The sequence below is a fragment of the Diospyros lotus genome, chromosome 15, assembly GCF_014633365.1.
Source record: "Diospyros lotus cultivar Yz01 chromosome 15, ASM1463336v1, whole genome shotgun sequence".
NCBI classification, from domain to species: domain Eukaryota; kingdom Viridiplantae; phylum Streptophyta; class Magnoliopsida; order Ericales; family Ebenaceae; genus Diospyros; species Diospyros lotus.
The window spans coordinates 24665248-24685177 of record NC_068352.1 but is presented as its reverse complement, the minus strand read 5'-3'; the positions used below and the strand labels follow the sequence as shown (position 1 = coordinate 24685177).

Here is a 19930-nt window from a genome sequence, read left to right as displayed (position 1 = left end):
ATTGGTTCTAGCAAACGGAATTTATGTTGTATTGCTGGAATCAGCCAAATCCGGCATAGGGTTTTGGGTATTGGACATATTGTCCTATGAAGAAGATTGATGAAGGCCACAATAGTCCCAAAAAAAAAAGAAACTGTGACTATGATCCTATGGCTCTAATACCATGTCAAGAAAGACGTGGAAAAAGGCTTTCAATCTTATTTCTCTTTGAAGGGGTAGAAAAAAAAATATACACTTCCTACTAAATTAAGAAGTTTCTAAAAAATAGAATAAGAAAGTTTCCAAATCTGATTTTGGAAACCTATATAATTTAGGATACAACAAATAATAGAAAGTTACAGCAATTTATCTTCTAAAAGATACCCTCTTGTTTTAGGAAACAAATGACAATTAATGCTGATCTGATCTTGCCCGAGAATAAGGACAAGATTAGATCCTTCATCGTTGACAAATTCTAATCAGATATCCTTTCTCAAAACTGTGGTATAACCTTATATAAAGCTATCCAGCAATTATTTACAGTGGTTACCACCACTCCACTACTTCTCCACTACTCCATAATTGTAAATTAGATGTAAATAATACACAACTACTCCTAATTGATAATTGTAAATAACAACTAAATAAAAATAACTTCCTAATTCATTAAAATCCTGACAATGTCCGGTGAAAAGATCTAGAGAAATCAAAAGGAACTGAATATTAAATTTATAGACTTGAAAAAAAAAAACCTATGATGGAGCCTCTAGAGTGTTTTAGAGAAGAAAAGAGTTTGGATAACTTATATGCAAGTTATTAAGGATATGTTTCATCAAGCATAAACATGTATTATGACAAAGATTTAAACCTGCCTATGGGTTCCTATTTACAGCCAATCCAAAGCCCAGATAAAGGAGGAGGTTTGTGTTAGGCAGGCAACAAGCAATGCAAAACTTGATAGATCAAACAACAAAGAGTGTTGTTGAATTACATAAAGAATTTACATTGAGCCTTCTCTCTTTACTACTGTAATAGATAAACTCAAATACCTTGGTGTATGTTAATAGTGGATGATATTGTCTTAGTGGATGAGAAGACACATGAATCCTAAGCTTAGAATGCCTTAAAATTCAAAAGGTATAAGTTCACTAGGCTGAAAACCAAATATATGGAATGCAAGTTTAGTAAAAATATAAGTGTGAATAAGGTTGTGCTGAGATTTGACGATCAAGTTATTCCTAAAAAAATATCAGTTTTTAGAAATCTCAAACCAAATGTTAAAAAAAAATGGGGATTATTGAGGATGTTACTAGAAAAGATGGTTAACATGGAGAAGTGTGCCAGCAGTTATGCACTCATCAAATCTCTTTAAAATTAAATGGGAAGTTTTAATGGATAGTTATAAGACCATCTTTGTTGTATAGCTCAAAATATTAAGTAACTAAATACCAACACGTGCAAACTATAAGCATGATTGAGATACATATGATACAGTGGATTTAGGATTAGGGTTAGGGTTTTTGTAGCTTTAGTGGCTCTGATACCATATTTTGAAGAAGAGAAAAAAAGTGTTAAATATTTTATTCATGTGTTAGGTATATATACAACTCTACAAGGTACAAATCAGGAAAGCTAATAACTATGTACAAGGCTAAGCATGTACAACACTATAAGTTAACAACAACTATACAAGAAGAGAATTAGAAATGAGATTATTCGCATTAAGGATGGAGTAGCATCTATTCAGAATATAATGTGTGAGACACTTGAATATGATATCTAAGATCTGAGGAATGGTCAGACTGTCATAAGAACATATTGAACCATTATTGCCACCAACAAGAAGGTACATTATGGGGACCAAAATGAAGGTAGACATGGAAATTCAACCTCTTCATCTGCAATTTGAAGAATGAGAGAACCCAACCAAAAGATTCCCCTCAAAGCATACAAAGTCATGTAAAACCATGGTACAACATAACTTTCTTTGCAGGCAACACAGCATAAACACACTCTACAATATGTTACAAGTAAGGTGGATTCTTCCAAAACCTGAAACATGGAATGTCATGTCCTAATGCAGCGCAATATAATGTAGAAATTATTGTATTATAATGTAAACACTTTTCATACAGTTTTCTTTATTTGATATCTAATGCAATAAGAATACAGTCCATTCTTTTTTCCAAATTAATCTTGAAAAAACGTATTCATAGATGAGACTTGATTTTTCCCCTTCTGACTAAACCTTCTGCTACATTTGAAGCTAGGATTTGTAAAGGAAGGGACAATGAATGCTCTGAGCACATGCAAAAGTGCATATAGATTAAAAAAAAAAGGTGTCCCACAGTGGACAACACTCCCCGCTTTGCAAGGGTCTATGGAGAGTTGTATTTGTAAGCAGCCTTGTCCCTGTTTTATTGCAAAGAGGCCATCTCTATGACTTGAAGCCATGATCTTCCAGCCACAAAGGAGAAACCTTACCTTTGATACCAAGGCTTTTACATGTACATAAAATAACTTTAGTACATGCATAAGTTATTTTATTCACTTTTCATTTTCCTCTCCATTGAAAATCCTAGTTCCAAAGATAACCTTAAGGAAAGAATTACTGAAAAGTTTGAGAAAGCTTTGGTTGCTAAATTTTTCTATGTATGGAGTACATCTACCTATTTAGAAATCGGGAAGGTATTAGAATTTTTTCAATAAAACTCATTTTATACCTAAATGCGAGTGCTAATAAATTGCCAGTAGACATCAATAGATGTTGACATCATATGCGCCGTCTTTACAATTGCTGAGACCAACCATGGACCAAAAAGGTAAGAGGCAAGTCTTGAATAAAATTATTTCATGGGGGACAAGGTATAAAGTTAGAAGTGACAGATCCTAAGACAAAGATAATGCAACAGTTTCTTTTACCATCTCTCGTTGGTATCAACTGGACCAAGGCAGGAAAACTCAATTTGCAAGGGCTAAGTCAAAATAAAAATGCAGTGAAAATAATTCAGGAACAAACATGAAGGCGCCAAAGTGAGTGGAAGAAAGGCTTGTTTACAGATAAATGCCTTAACAATGTTTAGAAAACCCTTTCTTTGAAATTCTATCATTTTCAGTAGTGAGACAAGGTACAAAGAAGCATCAAAACTTAAAAGGTTTCAATAACAGACTGAGATTGTGTTCCTTTAATAAACATCTTGTGCAGAAATATAAAAATAAAATAAAGAGCAAAGAAAACAAAGGAAAGTCTTGGTTTTTTATAAGTAATAAAGGAAAAAAAAATTATGCTCCTTAGTAAACAACTTGTACAGAAATTTAAAAGGTTTCAATAAAGAATTGAGATTATGTTGCTTTATGATCTTAAATCATTTCTTTGAATGAGATTCCTAAAAGACTTTAGTTAGGGTTGTATGTTCCCTTTCTATTGTTGATTCTAGTTCCAGCATTCTGTGCACCTCTTTCTCGATACTATTCAGACCCTCAGAGAACTCTTTTCTACCTTCAAGGCTCAAATCCTTCATCAAAAAAATATTAACCCATTTTTGCCCTCCATTTTGTTTTCCTTGCAGTAAAAGAATTTTTAGAAGCTTTTCCTTTCATTCCATCCAAAAGGAAATGAGAAGCATATATGTCCAATTCAAACCATCAGCATCTGGACATCTTAAAAATTAAACCTCAATAACCCAAAAAAAAATGAGAGCTAAAATTAACATACCCAGCAATGTTGTAAATGCAACATACTGCAACTTCTGTAAATGGATTGGAATTTCATTTGCAATATCATGATGAATGAGGGGAAAGAATGGCGGCCAATTTTTGTCCTCTAACACAATTCCAGCTGCCAAATGGAAGGAAGAATTTATGCTATAATTACAAGACCAAGTGAATATCATGTGTGAAATATAATTACAGACATAGAACTACCTCGTGCCGCCGCATCCTCCCTCCTTTTCAGTTCCTGCATGAAATCATCAAAGTTGATAACTGATTACCACAAGTACATATAATGCCTGAAGTCCAGGGATAATAAAGGTAATATTTACCCTATAAAGGACACATCCACACGTAGTGCCCAACAATAGAAAAAGGTTCTCACAAGAAGTTTTCAGGAAATCATGACTAGTGCATAAAATGAAGGTATAAAAGTCATGGAACCTGGCTATGAAAAAAAAAAAAGTCATGGAACCTCTATTACTAATATATAAATCTCCTAAAAGTTGCAATAACAAGAACGCTCAAGCGGGAGAGAAAAATAAATAAATAAACAAATAAAATGGATTTAATGAGTTGTGTGAAACTTTTTTAGTTTCAGAAAATATCGTCAGAGGAAGAATGTAAAGCACCAGTAAGCAAGTACCTGTTCTCTCTTCTTCAATTCAGACTCCTTTACTTGGAGTTCCTTCTCCTTCTTTTTCAAATCCTAAAATTCAGAAAGAGAATAAAATTAGTGAAGCCAGCATCTAATAAAGATCAAATGGTAAAACTGTGGGCATGGAATTCAGCATCTTCTGAACTTTAACCTACCGCTGCAGTATCAAGCGGGATATCAACCGTGGCACCGCGATCATAGTCAGCAGGTTCATGAGGAAGTGGTGATAGCCTTGAGGTTGGAGCAGAGGGAACACTTCCCGGGTTCTGGTATCTCAGCAGGAATAAGAATGAACCACAAACAAAAAGTAAATCATCACAGCTAATGAAGCAGTTCATTATGCAAACATAATTTGCTTCTTAACCGCATGCTGATTCTTGAGCATAAAAGAGCAAATAATGCCATTATATAACAGAGGCAATTCCAATTGTGAAAGAGCATATGACAGGAAAAAAAAACAATCAATGATTGAGAACGGAGACCAACATGAGGATAGCATTTACATGCAGTAGCTTCAAGAAAAACACTTGAAATAGTGATTAATCTGTTCCTTAATCTCTTATTCCAGTTTCACCTCTTACCCAAAATATTTATTGATCTCATCAGGAATTCAATAGGAGCTTTCATATAAAAAGCAGTACTTAGAACACCTTCAGGGCCTCATTCATAACAATAGCTAACAAGGACTGGCAGAAAAACAAAACAAAAGAGCACCACAACAAACAATCCATCTACCATCATCACTGCCTTTAGTGACTTATTGCCTCCACACAACCAGCTCAGGGAGCCACTGCTGTCATAATGAGTATTAGCAGCAGTAGAAATTTGGCTAACAAGATATTGTCAACACCCGTTCAACTGCTCAACTAAGAGTATTCTGTTGTCACCACTGGTTCTATGAACTATATTTGCCACCATAGCAGCCACCAATTCATTAATTGATGTTAATTGATCTTACAATGCTATTTCTGTCAAAACTCCAACACCAAATTGTCATGTCCCTAGGAGGATTAGAAGGATAATATTGGATAGAGATATAATAAAAGGGGTAATATTGTAATAGGCTCATATTAGTTTGTTAGGAGATATTTGGTTGTTTGTTAGGAGCACATGGGTGCTGTTAGAAATTAGTTAAGGGGCTACGTATGCCTATAAAAAGGCCATTGTAAGAGAAGATTGATATGCTGAAAATTATTGAATTGAAATTCCATTTTCTTTCCTCTACCATTCTTCCTCTCTCGTTCTTCTTCCTCTCTTTTCTGTTCTCTATTTCTCCCTCTCTTTCCCTTAATATCTCTCCCTCTAACTACTGATTTCTCCCTCCTACAATCTGATTTTCTTCCCCAATTCCTCTTCTATCCTATCACAAACCCTAGGTTCGTGGCACAAATCAACAAGTGACACAAGCAAGGTTAGTGCAACCATTCACACCATCATGTTAATTATTGTGCAGCTACCACCCATGGTCAAAAGCATTGGCCAGCCACTATGATATCTAAAAAACTAGGACTAAATGTTGCCTACAGCTGAGTTCATGGCAGGCTTAGACAAAAAAGATAAGGGCTTGGTTTTAACAAGTAGACAAAAATTTTGATAGTTGATAGATCGGGAAAGGCTTAAATTGGTTCAATCTTTAAAGTTGCATATTTTTGGATCTTAAAAGTTCACTTAACAGCTTTTACTTACCAAAAATAAATAAATATTATGGAAGTATTTGTTCAATCGGAGAGCAATAGGTAAAGTAAAGCGTAGGACTTGCTCTGGAAGAGTTCTGGGACAGCATCAAGACTATTCTGAGCCTGTGAACCGTGAACACAAAACAATAACTAGCTTCTTCTGCCAAAGAGAAGGGGGTGAATGAAGAAAGGGGAAGAACAGTGAAAACAATCTGAATTATCTTAAACTCAATCCCCTGTCATGACCCCAAGGATCCCCAAGGATAGATTAGTAAATATAATAGTAGGAGTTTTCATGCATTATATAATAATTGTAATTTCCTTTTGTATTTTCTGTTTTAGGGCCTTGTCTTTAGCTATAGGCAGTTAGGCTATTGTTGTATTGTACATTGGTGCATGTGGGAGACTGTTAGGCTATATATAAGCCACAACTGAGAATGAGAAATTCTATTTCTCTCTCTCTCGATCTTTCTCTCCCTCACTTTCTATTCTTCTGATTCTCCCTATTCCTCTTCTAAATTTCCCCCTTCATTCTTCCAATTTCCAATCCAATCCTAGGTTAAACCCTAGGTACACAACAATTGGTATCAGAGCAGTACCATCCTTGGTTGTGTTTCTGTTGCGGCTCTGATTTGAGGGCGAATCCGATTGGGGCTCGGTGGTGTGTTGCTCACTTGGATTGGAAGGTGATTCCGACCAGAGCCGACGGTCTTGCAATCGGACGGAGGTGAGTCGACTGGCAAGCACGTCGGAGAAGCGGACGACTATCGTTCGTGAGAAGAAGATGGTGGGGTGACGCGAAAGGACGTCGTTCATGAGAAACAACAATTCGTCGGAGAGTTAAGAAAAAAACCAGGTGTCAATGACGGTAGCGGACGTCCCGAACGGGCACAATCGTTGTAAATTCTTGGGGACAAGAACTCTCTCAAGGAGGGAAGAATTGTCATGGCCCCAAGGATCCCCAATGATAGATTAGTGAATATAATAGTAGGAGTTTTCATGTATTATACAATAATTGTAATTTGCTTTTGTATTTTCTATTATAGGGCCTTGTCCTTAGCTATAGGCAGTTAGGCTATTTGTTGTATTGCACACGGGTGCATGTGGGAGGCTGTTAGACTATATATAAGCCACAACTGAGGATGAGAAATTATGTGTTTTTGATTGATAAATGAAATTCTGATTTCCCTCCTCCAAATTCTCTCTCTCTCTTTCTCTCGATCTTTCTCTCGCTCACTTTTTGTTCTTCTAATTCTCCCTATTCTTCTTCTAAATTTCCCCCTTCATTCTTCCAATTTCCAATCCACTCCTAGGTTAAACTCTAGGTACACGACATCCCCTTAATGGAACAAATAGATATTTAACTTATAAGAAGAAAAGAACTATGTAGATATTTAGAGGCTATCAAAATTCTCAAATTCATATAAGTTTTTGACCAAGGAAACGATTGGCACAGAAATTTCAACCCATTACAACTAGGAGTCAAAATCTTAAAAGTGCAATGTGAAGCCTTAATAGATCAAATCTCATCATTTGTTTGTTACATTTCTCAATCTAACATCCATACATTTGATTCTTAATAGATCAAAACTCATTATCTGTTTGTTTTGTTTGTTAAACATTGATATATCTGATTCTTATTGCTTCTTGATGTTTTAAGTTTGCATATCACTCTTATGACTTAGACATCAAGTTGTAAGTGGGATGAAATTAGTGTACCCACATGAACAACTTGTTGATTTGTTAATCACCATCTTATCTAAAAGCTTAAACTAGTAGATAGAGTGTTAACTTTATATTTTACATTTATTATTTCTACTCTCAACACCCTCCCTCACGTGTGGCCAAGTTTTATTGCATAATAGGTCCAAACACATGCAACTATTTAAATATTGCATTAGTGATGAGCTTTGAACTCAAGACCTTTGCATACTCTGATACTATGTAAAATTGTTAACCACCATCTCATCTAAAAGGTTAAACTAGTAGATAGAGGGTTAACTTTATCTTTTATATTATTATTTTTACTCTCAACACAACAATACTTTCATTAATCACAGTATTCTATACCTACTAACAGCCAAAATTAAGATCTAAGATCAGAACTGGACTTAAATTGCAACTCATATACAATATGTTGCCTAACAATTATGAGAATTATAAAAATTACCATCTCTTGCGGCCTTAGAAAATATAAAGTATGTGATCCTTTAAATTATGGCTCTAAAACTCTACCAATGACACTTTCCATTCAACCAAAAAGTTTCATTCTGGGGAGTAGATGCATTATCTTTGTTTTCATTAGAATTAATGTGTATTGTTCAACAAAGTCGAAGCTGCTTCATACATTACTTTCACTAGTACCATTACCATCACTATTAAAGAGGACAAACACCTAGAAATTGACCAGCTTTCTTTCCATTCTGTTTTAAGACTCCTGAACATCACCAAAACTTGTGACAATCCATTATTTTCATATCTAGTCATGTTGAGAACAATTTTACAACTATTGCAATATCTTGTAATCCATCACTGCAGAAACCCTCTGCTATTACCATCAACAAGGGCAGACAACATCCAATACATAGAAAGCAAGGCCAGTGCCTCTCCACTAAACAAAGCCATCACCTTTAGCAGCCACAATAATCAATACCTTTAGCACTCACCACCAATCATCATCATATCTTAACCATGGCCCAATTAATCATCATCCAAAATGCCTTATCCTAGTTGAAAAAGAAATGGAAAGAACAAAAATTATCTCACGTCCTAGTTAAAGTTCAAGCTATCAAGTCTATCTCACTCTTGATTATCAAACACATGGCATGTCATCCATTCAGTACACAACCGTTAAATGAAAGACAGCCCCTGTGTCCTACCAATTAAACTTGATATAGCATGAACTTTCAGAGAAATAGACAGTACGCTATTCGTTTTCTTCATGCTATTGATGTCATTATGATGCTTGTATCCCAAAATTCTTCACATATTCTTAACTTTCTTCTATCATCAAATCAACATACTACTTACCAATATGCATATATCAAAATCAATATAGCTCATAGGAAAATATATGTATTTATATAGTTAAATATGCACAAGTAAACACACACACATCTAGACCCATACAGAGACAGATAACAGGGCACAACAATATTATATATGTGAAAAACAATACACACACACACACACATAAATATATATATTAATAAACATGAGTTGTAACACAAAACAATATATATCAGAAATTGACACTTGTTATTCAACTAAGACTAAAACCATTTAGATTTTATATTACAAGCTGGCTGCCAATTAGGAAGTTGCAAGAATCCCAGATGTTCTTCCTTTTCAACATTTAGAAATAAGTTTTTTGATTCAGTAACAATTTTGTAACTTCATATACTCACTAAAAATTTTATGGAATGCCATCTATAGTTAGTTCTGGGTCATTTTTACTCTTATAAACAATTTTTTTGTTATTGAAAATCAATGTGGCAGTTGCTGGTAAACAAATATTTACAAATTTGGACTGGTGAACATGGAACTTCATTTACTCACTAAAAATTTAGAAATAAGTTTTGTGATTCAGTAACAATTTTGTAACTTCATATACTCACTAAAAATTTTATGGAATGCCAACATATAGTTAGTTCTGGGTCATTTTTACTCTTATTAACAATTTTTTTGTTATTGAAAATTGTTGAAAATCCCACATCGCCTCCACAAGGGAGACCTGGGCTATATATAAAGAGGAGGATCCCTCCACCTGTTAAGCTAGCTTTTCAGGTTGGAGTTCTACCTCTAAATTCTCACAAAAATCAATGTGGCAGTTGCTGGTAAACAAATATTTACAAATTTGGACTGGTGAACATGGAACTTAACAGCATTGCTGCTGCAAGTTGTTTATTTTTGGAATATGTAAGAGGTAGAATCTGTTAAGGAACAACCAGGTCACTTAGACTGCATGCCCTCAACAAAAAGACTCAAGTTTCAGTTCCCTCAAGTTGCCAATAAAAGAATGAAAAAGTGAAGAAGCCAGACCAGATGATTAGCTGTAACCCTGCATTTTTTTGACGAATTACTGACAGAGAAATCTATTATTGACCAAGATACCTTTCCTGTAATTTTTCCTTTCAGGCTATTTAATCTTCTTCTGCTGTTGTTACAGACAATAGGAGAAAATAAAAAAAATCTATCTTGCATGTAGCTCCTTTCAATATATCCACTGCATCATTCAGAATTTTCATAGGCATCTAGCTTTATTATTTCTGCATCATCCTGAAAGTTCATTCCCTTTACTCTCCCATTACATGGACAAACCCATAAACACAAGTCGTTAATCATAGAAATGGGAAAGAACATGTATACACTCATCATCAACTTTGTAAGCCTTCACATAATATTTGTAACAAATCCATGCAAGATCTTAATGCTTTTGTTTTAAGAGGTAGTTTGTCATATAATATGGATACATAACATAATATTAAAATGCATATTGTTTTAACTTCAGGTATCAGAGGAAAAGGAACCCCCTTTTCCAGAAAGTGGTCCAAAAAGAACCAACCGGCTTTGTCTCAGTGATCACAAATAAAATAAGTACCACTCTTTAGAAGTAAGATTAACAAAATAATTTCAAGGAAGAGTGAGGTCACCGTCATATAAAATGCACCTCCACCATAATTTGATTGACCCGAACCTTTCCCTCGACCTGCCTGGTCCTGAAATTAATGATAATCCAATTACATATCAAAGCTGGCTTTTTGAAAACTATTCCTTAAAGAAGAGCATCCCATTGCACGAGGCTCTCTACTTTTGGAGGGTCCAAGAAGGTTTGTTTTTGTACACAGCCTTACCCTTGCTTTTTCCAAAGAGATTGTTTTCATCACTCAAAACCCATGACCTTCCAGTGACAAAGGAGCAACCTTACCATTGCTACTAACTGTTACCCCTTTTTTAAAAACTATTCCTTACCTTGTCAAAAAGGAGCAAACCCCCCCCCCCCCAAAAAAAAAATAAATAAATAAATAAATAAGTAAATAAATAAATAAAATGCTTAAGTGATGTATAATTTATAAAGGACCAATAAAAGCTCCTATGAGGAAATTAGATGGAATGAAACAAGTCTTTCATAAAAGAGGTAGAAGAAGACTAAGAAAAACCTAATGAGAGGTATGATATGAGTTATAAGGGGTCTTACAAAAAATATGGTTATAGATAGAAATGATTAGTGAGTTAGAATTTCACATAGCCAACCCCACTTAAATAGGATTAAGGCTTGACATTTTGTTTTAACATAAAATCCATAAACAATAGACAATCACAATATTTAGCTCCAAAATAATTTGTCAAAAGCAGTCATCCCTTACATGGTGGTTCTCTATAACTAAGCAAAGTACAAATTACTTTTCCAAAACAAGGAAAAGCTAAATATATGTCAGTACAAAATAGTTATAAAAAATTATCATGTGAATAATAATAGGATACAGCAATTAATAAGACTGATTCCAAATGCATCCTACACCTGATTTATAGGCTGAAGTTCAAGTAAAACATAAATACTCTAATTACACTTATCCAAATAAAAAAATAAAAAATCTAGATAAAATCAAATAAATCAAAAACTAAATATACTATCAATGACCCCCCCCCCCCCCCCCCCCCCACCCCCATCCCCGCGTAAAGCATCCAGACAAGTGAAATCGTCATTGTACAACCAAACAATGAGGTAAATATAAAATATGTTCACATTAGAATAGAGTTTTTTTTTTTTTTTTCCCTTTAACAAAAACCTCAATGCAGCTCCAAGAACGAGCTAACACCAAGATGGTGGACTCTCATAAATGCATGTAGACACGCTTATATGTTAGCGTGCGTCACGACAATTGTAATGCATTTTCCTTGTGCAGTGATCATGGAGTAAGTTTGCACGGATATTAATCAAAAAATAATATTAAAAACTGTCGTATGTAGAATTCTCGTCCACGAACAAATCTATGTGTGCCAAATAATTGCCATTTAAACCTCATCTCAATCACAGAAGTAATTTTATTTGGCTCTTGTAATGGCGATTTCCAGTTTGTATGTCAAAAACTACCAAAATCCAAATGCCAGATGGGTTGCTTCTTTCTCCTTAGTTTCTCAGCAGCCAAACAATGCAACATGGATTAATAAGAAATGGCGTAGCTGACTGGCGTTATTGGTGAAGAACAAAAGAAATTAGACGAGGCCATTTAATCAATCATAACAAAAACTTCAATTCCCCACCAGAATCAAATGCGACACACAGATCTGACAATTCAGACAACAAATTATCAAAATCAACCATCAAACACAAATATACAAATGCAATTGGCTGAATTTCAAACAAAGCAGGAAAATCCGCACCCAAAAATCTGCATCACATCAAACCACGCTTTTCCAAATTTGCCGCGCAATACGATTCGATACAAATGAACGTAAATATGAATAATTTTTTTCCCAACTTACAGCAAATGGATTCACTTCGTCTTCCGCAAAAGGATTGGAATCGTATCCACCGGCCATGAATCGGAGCCACAACACCAATGCCGCACAAAACCAGAGATCTGATGGAATTTTAGAGATGGGTCGAAATGCGCGATTCGGGAAACTCTTCTGGCGTTCTGATTTTGGGTGACAACAAAGAGAAGGTACGGGCGAGGTGAGACCCACGGAATTTGGTTTTTGTCTGGTGCTGTGCCGTTCTGTTTTTTTTTTTTTTTTTTTCTTTCTCTCTCTTCTGTTTGTTTCGTAGGAAAATTGCGGGGAAGAAACAGATTCAGGGAAAGTTTTATGTCCGTTGGCTGCTTTATACGGGGATTTGGTGGGACACAGCTTAATGAATGCAAACCATCCTTTGATTTATTTTTAAGTTTAAATTCATTAAATCTTTCAAAATGTAATATTTAACTTTTTATAATTTTATTTTTTTTAATTAATAATATTTTTAATCAAAAAATATATTTATATGTAAAAAAAGATTGTCATAATGTCTCAGTTAATTTTAAAGAATTAAACATAATTCTATTATTATAAAATAATTAAAATTAAAATATCAAACTTACATTATAAGAAAGCAACTCTAATTGATGATTTGAAAGAAAAATAATTAAAAAATGCAACCACTAATCATATTTAGTCTCTAAAGTCAAGTAAAATCTTAATTTATTTCCAAATAAATTAAAAAATTAATCAATTCATAATCTAAGTCAAATCCATTTTATCTTTAAATAAAATAAATTAATTAATTTTCAATTTATTTTTGAATCTTAAAAGTAAACTAATATCCGAAAATTTGAATTTTCTTTTTTTAGTAAATACAGCTTTTATTTTTAATTAATTTATTTTTGTAGCAAACTAATATTACTTCCATTTAATGGTAAGTTTGATATTTTATTTTTAATTAATTTATAATAATAAATTTGTGTAAGTATTTAAGATAAATTAGAGCATTGTAGTCATTTATTTTTTTAGTATAGAAATATATTTTTTTACTAAAAAATAATATCAAAGAAATATCCAAAATTATAAATTTTGAAAGGTTTAGTAGATTTTAATTTCATATTTATTATATATATATTGAGAAATTCAATGCCATTCTCATGATTATTTTACCATGGTTGATTGATTTGTTAACTTGCTTGGTATTTTTCTATTATGTGTCGTCAAATTATTAGATTTATTTTGTCATAAATTCTAACTTCCCGTATTGAATTTGAATTAAATAATAACAATATAAAATAACAATGGGTTTAAGTAATATTATACCACATTTGGTAAACACAAGTTTTGGATGAAGTTATATTATTTCATGTTTGGTATGTTAAATTATGAATGAGCTATTATTAGTTATTAATATAAAATGATTAATTTGCTTAAATATATATTTTGATATTTTTAATAGAAATGTTATACATATAATTGTTATAAATATTATTTATATATAATATAATATAAAATTAAAAAAAATGGCTGATGAACCCAGCGGCTAGCTCTAATGCACGAAAACAGTTCGAAGACATTTTTTGGTGTTTCTGAGATGTTTCTCATTTCCGAAATAGTAAAGATAGCCCAAAACATTTTTTAGGTTGTTTTTGTAATTTATAAAATATTTCAGGAGCGTATCGCAATTATAGAAAATTTTTGAAAATGCATTTTCGACGACCAAATATGGTTAGAGATCGAATTGCTTCTGTCTCTAACCTGCAATTATATATATATATATATATTATATCCTTCTTTTTTTCAATCCTCACATTGTATTTTCTTTAGCCCTAATTTTTGTTTTCGAATCCTAAAGATCACCATACCTAAAACCTCTCATTGTCATCATTCCTTCTCGTCTTCGTTGCTGATTCTTTCTTGCTAGGAGCCTCTGTCATCATCGATCGAGCCTCGGTCCTCTCGTGGTCATTCTTTCTTACGCATCATCGTCGATTACTTCTTGCTCGATGCTTGTGTCATTGTCAATTGAGCCTTAGTCTTCTAGCGGTCGTTCCCTCTCGCCATTGTAGTTGATTGTTTCTTACTCGGTGTTCATGTTGTTGTTGATTGAGCATCAGTCCTCTCGCAGTCGTTCCTTCTCATCGTCGCCACCAATTTCTTAGTACACGATGCTCATGTTGTCGTCGATTTGGTGACTCAATAGTATATGTTGTGCTCAATTGCCCTCTCTTGTTGCTGTTGATTTGGTTGCTTGGTGCTTGGCTCACTTGCCCCCTCTTATCGCCGTCAATATATTGTTTATATTTATTTATATTATATTTGAATTATTTTTTATATTAAAAATTATATTCATAAAAAAATTATATTTTTTTAATTTACATTTTATCTCATGTTTCCATTTCATATCTTTTTTTTTTTTTAAATATTATCATTTTCCCATTTTGGTGCAATTTAAGCGACTAGTTCATATATTGGTGGGAAAATGAGGATGAGAGAGAAGGTGGTAAAGGTGGCCGCGGGCAGTGGAAACGAACAAATTCTGCTGAGAGATAACATGAGAAGGGGTAAAATAGTCTAACAAAATAGATCTAGTACTATTAAAGTAGGATTATGTAAAAGAAAATTCTATATGTAGCCATTTTTTTTTTTTTTTTTGTTTTCTACACCCACATTAAAAAATATCAAAGGAAAAAAATTATTTTTACTCTCACTTGCCGCCACCAATCATTGCCGGCTACCGCCTATCATCGCCAGCAACCCAAGCTCCCACCTTCCACCCATCATCACACCCACTTTTCTCTCTCTCTTCCTTTGATGTCATTCCTATCAAACCCACCCACAATTGCATTGCCCATCATCACACCCGACCATTATCACCTATCATCGTCGGCAGCTCAAGCTCCTATAGGTGGTTAGAGCCATCAATTCCCACCTCTCACCCACCCATATCTCTCTCTCTCTCTCTCTCTCTCCTGCAAGCTTTGCTACCACTAAACCCTCGGGATCGGGGGCTTTGAAAGCACCCCCAAGCCTCAAGGTTCGATGGGAGAGAGAGAAAGAAGGAGAGAGGGAGAGAGGAAAGTGGATACAATGATTGGTGGGATGTGGGAGCTGATGGCGGCTGCCTATGGGAGTTTGGGCCACTAGTGATGATAGGTGATGATGGTCGGGTGTGATGATAGCCAATGATAATGGGCGATGCAAGTGAGATTACTGTGTATAAGAGTATTTTTGAAAAATAATTATACAATTGTAGAAAATGACTCCAGAGAGCAAAAGGGATGGGTACGAATAGAATTTCCCATATGTAAAATCACCCACTCGAAGAGGTGATTATTTGATAGAATTATTTTATTCATAAATCAGTTAATCTCTTTTTATTGTTTGTATCAAATGGAGCAATACAAATTTTGGGCGTGTTACGACTTTTAATCTGTTTATCAAAACGTCATAAGTGCACATAATAAAATATAATAAATATATATTTTAAAAAATATATTTATTCTTATCAACTATGATAACTTATATTTATTACACCTTATTTACTTATTAGATAATGCTATTGATTGTCTAAAATCAATAATTAAAGTGCAATAAATACATCTTATTTTTAAAAAATATATATATTTATTACATCTTATTTTAATTTAAGATAACTATATTGGTTGTTGGTAATAAAAAAATATTTTTTTAAATTTTAAAACATTTTATCAAACAATAAAATTATTTTAAAATTAAAAATAAAATACAATAACTATATTAGAAATCTTTTTGTGGGAAAGTTGTTTAAAAATTATTTCCGAGAATCTTATTTTCTATGATTTTTTTTATAAAAAAATTGTACCAAACATGGAAATACAAATTCTCAACCTAACATTCCCAAAAATTTTAAAATTTCTCATGTACTAAACGCTCATCGAATACAAAACACATTTACCGTACAATAATTATTATCCGGACAATGGATAGCATTAAACTTGGTTATTTGGTTTCACTAATTTGAGAGATGCTTGCAATGGTAGAAGTGTTTTAAGGTCTAAAATTAATATTACATCTTATTTTGTGTTTTAGTTTTTTAAAGATATATAGTATAAAAACCCTATTCGAAGTTGATTCCAAATCCACATAAAAGTTGGAAGATGAAGAGTTATACTAGTGCTAAAGACTAATATAAAACTCGAAAATTGATATTTTTGGGGGGAAAAAAATCACTAAAACGATATATTAACAATATTTTTATAATTAAGAGCCGACGAAACATTTTTTCCCCTTAAACTAGAAAGAGTACAATGCAATTACAACAATCAGGAGGAAACGCCATGATAAAAAAAATAGATCACTCAGCATTATCAAAAATTAATTAATAAATAACTATCATGGACCCAACCCCAACTTACGCAGCCTAGTGTCCTGGCATAATTGAACTGTAACATTGTAATGATTCCAAACAATTGAGCAGAAGAAGGGAATAAACTATAAAGATGACCCATTACAGACAAATATGATCTGTGGCTTCAGTTGATGTTTCCATTGGGCAGGCTTTTGGTGTTGGGTGTGTTAGCAGGGGTGTCAACTCTGCAGTTTGTTTACAGATAGGATCTTCCTGGGTTAACTATCTGGAGCATCAAATCTCTGGGAATTCACTAGTTCTTGAGCTCAGTTACCAGTTTCCTCTGCGCAATCCACATCATTTCATTCCCCCTCCTGTCTAGTCGGAGGCTCTCTTCGTATCATTTGTAGCAGGTCCTGAACAACCTCAGACATTGGCGGCCTGAACTCGGGCTCCGCCTGCAGAAGAAGCTTAATGTTAGGGAAAAGAAAAGATCGCCGACCATTATTGTGCATGTACAAGACGAGCAAACATGAAAAAAGACGATACTGGAAAGGGGTGCTTATTAACAAATAAAGGTAGACCAACTAACCCGAGTTTTAATAAAGCATCGAGCAAGTCTAGGGAAGATTTTATTGGAACGTGATTGATGTGCCACTCATGTTTGTCAACTTCGATGACATGCTAGGTTCTTATATGATATATCACATATAATTGACTCTAATATACCAGTAAAAGTTACAAGATTTCACTCAAAAGAGACTAGCCAAAGAGTTGAAAATCGGTTTCTCATGTCTATTTTTATGGTCAATATGACCTCTCTCATACAACTTCTGATACAGGAGTAGGCTGAATTTCCTCCCTCAATATTTTTACACACTTCCATCACCAGGAGCTCATCGCCTACACAGGAAGTGAGTTCTAATACGTCACACTACATTCAATTCTGGGATGGTGACTTCTCTCTTTCTGAATTAGATCCTCATCCCTAAGTATAGGAATGTAGAACCTTGTAGGATTTTTTATATTTGAAGAGCATGAATAGTGTTGGTCATCATGATCCTAGACTGTAGTTAACCTAGATATCTTTCAACAGCGTGAAAGCCTCAGGCAGTTCCAAAGTATATCACCGAAAAGGAAAAACTTCAGGAGGTGTAAGGAAGTAGTGGAGGTGAAATCTGTGTAGGCTTGCAATACTGCAAGATTGAGACAATTTCTCACACAAACATATCACAGACAATCATAGACTCTAAACCCCAAAGAGCCAGTTAGTGAAAGAATGTGACTATTTATATATGCAGTCAATCCATTATTGTAAAGCACTCACCTGAACACATCGGGCAATAATATCAGCAAAGAAGGACAAGGATTTGACAGGGTATTCTCCATGTAGAGAAGGATCAACCATCCTTGACAAAGCATCAATGTCATGAAGCTGAGGGATTGCCCATCTCACCAGGAATTGCTCACCTCGATTCCGTGTCCTAAACATTTTTTAAAGATGATCAAATATAGTTGCAAAAGAAATGCAAAACATTGAAACCAATCTTGGTTCAGTTTGGGTGTCTTTACCTGTCATGTGATTTTCTGCCTGTCAAGAGTTCCAACATCACCACTCCAAAGCTGTAAACATCACTTTTGGAGGTATAAATTCCTGACTCAAATTCAGGAGCTCCATAACCATAAGCTGTGAGGAGGTGCCCGGACAACTGGGTAAGCATAACATTATCAGATTAGAGCACGGTACCATTTGTTCTAGGGGAAAATAGAGGAAAATTCATTGTCACCATGCAACTGTAATAGAATATTAATTTAATTTTTAAGGAAGTAAAATTTGCACAATAGAAAATCATAAATAGCAGTAAGATCCAACTATAGGTGACAACTTGAATCAATTTTTAAGGAATTCGAATAATCATGAACAGCAAGCATAATAATATTGAGAACATCCAATTTTATTTCCAGAACTCAACTTCTTTTCCAGAATCTACTGCCACTGCTTAATTATTGAAGAGTAGCTACAGAAGTAAAAGGGTTAAGAATAAATACGTAAAATGTTTTAGTGCAAACCAAAATAAAAGTGAAGAAGCAATCAGTATTGAAGGCATGGAGAGATTGGTGTTAGTGAAATGGTTCAGACATTATGCAACATGTACAGCAGTAAGACTCAAAGAAAAATCTAATAGATAGGTATAAGTCCAGCCATCCTTATGAAACAAGAGTGTTTGGCATTAAAAACAACAGTTTAGCAAAAGTGTCACGAGGATAAAACCAGAGAAATTGGTTGAGATGGTTAGGATATAAAAAAGAAGACCAATACGTACCTTGATTAGGGAAAGTGAAAGAATATACAACAAAGATAATCCTGGGGGGCAAGGTAGGCCACAATAAAGAAATAGTCGTATGTTATTGTTTAATTGAATCATGGCCCTTGATGAGAGTATAATGGAGAAGGAAGATCTATGTAGTTGACTCCAAATAGTAGGGAAAAGGCTGGGGGAGTTGGTATTGCTTTATGCAAACATAGTGATTCTAAGTTTTAGTCACAAAATATTGCTACAAAATTAATTTCTTTGATTGCATCACCAAGTCTCTTTATGATAAATAGGCTTCGAACTCTTCAATTTGCAAATAACAAAGCTTGCAAATCTTTTCTGGAAATGTGAACTCACCGTCATCTCCACTACTCAAAATCAAACATAAAGAAGTATAAACATGCAAATTAAATCAATTTGGTCATTCATGTAGCAGATATAAGCATCCTGCCTTGGACAGTTTAACCACAAAAAAGCCAATTTGAAGTAATTGAGATCCAAATGGAAGAAACAATTATTGTGCATTGCAAAAGGGATGAATGATCTTAGGAAGCTGGACTTGTTTATTTATAATTAGGGATGAAGATGTATGATTTAAGTTTGAATTTAGGCCCCACCGCACTTAAAAAGGAATTCTGTAATTGGTGTAGATTGTAAGTTTCCATAATTGAAAACCAATCTCTTTGAGGTGACTATTTTTAGTGTCTTTGAGGTAATTTTTGAAGCATTTGTCACCAGAGGCCAATCAACTTGGTCATGTTTATGCAACTTGTAATTTCCTAGCATGTCTCCACTTCAA

The 19930-nt window shown here is 34.0% G+C and overlaps 2 protein-coding genes across 19 annotated transcripts in view; both read right to left on the bottom strand.

The window, feature by feature from the left end:
- The window catches only part of LOC127791935 (secretory carrier-associated membrane protein 1), a 54792-nt gene extending 41991 nt beyond the window's left edge, over nucleotides 1–12801 (bottom strand). For 2 of the 3 annotated variants that reach the window (XM_052322141.1, XM_052322143.1), the window contains exons 1-6: nucleotides 12511–12801; nucleotides 10677–10742; nucleotides 4504–4614; nucleotides 4337–4399; nucleotides 3904–3937; nucleotides 3695–3817 (exon numbers count right to left, since the gene is read on the bottom strand). In XM_052322141.1, the coding sequence (XP_052178101.1) occupies nucleotides 3695–3817; nucleotides 3904–3937; nucleotides 4337–4399; nucleotides 4504–4614; nucleotides 10677–10742; nucleotides 12511–12567 (454 nt within the window). In that variant the 5' untranslated portion in view covers nucleotides 12568–12801. The remainder of the gene's footprint in view (nucleotides 1–3694; nucleotides 3818–3903; nucleotides 3938–4336; nucleotides 4400–4503; nucleotides 4615–10676; nucleotides 10743–12510) is intronic. The other variant, XM_052322142.1, reaches the window with a different exon arrangement.
- A 4031-nt stretch (nucleotides 12802–16832) lies between these two features.
- LOC127791933 (protein STRUBBELIG-RECEPTOR FAMILY 3-like) overlaps nucleotides 16833–19930 on the bottom strand; it is a 44655-nt gene continuing 41557 nt past the window's right edge. For all 16 annotated transcript variants that reach the window (XM_052322130.1, XM_052322129.1, XM_052322135.1 and 13 more), the window contains 3 exons: nucleotides 18389–18525; nucleotides 18144–18300; nucleotides 16833–17274 (listed from right to left, as the gene is read on the bottom strand). In XM_052322130.1, the coding sequence (XP_052178090.1) occupies nucleotides 17179–17274; nucleotides 18144–18300; nucleotides 18389–18525 (390 nt within the window). In that variant the 3' untranslated portion in view covers nucleotides 16833–17178. The remainder of the gene's footprint in view (nucleotides 17275–18143; nucleotides 18301–18388; nucleotides 18526–19930) is intronic.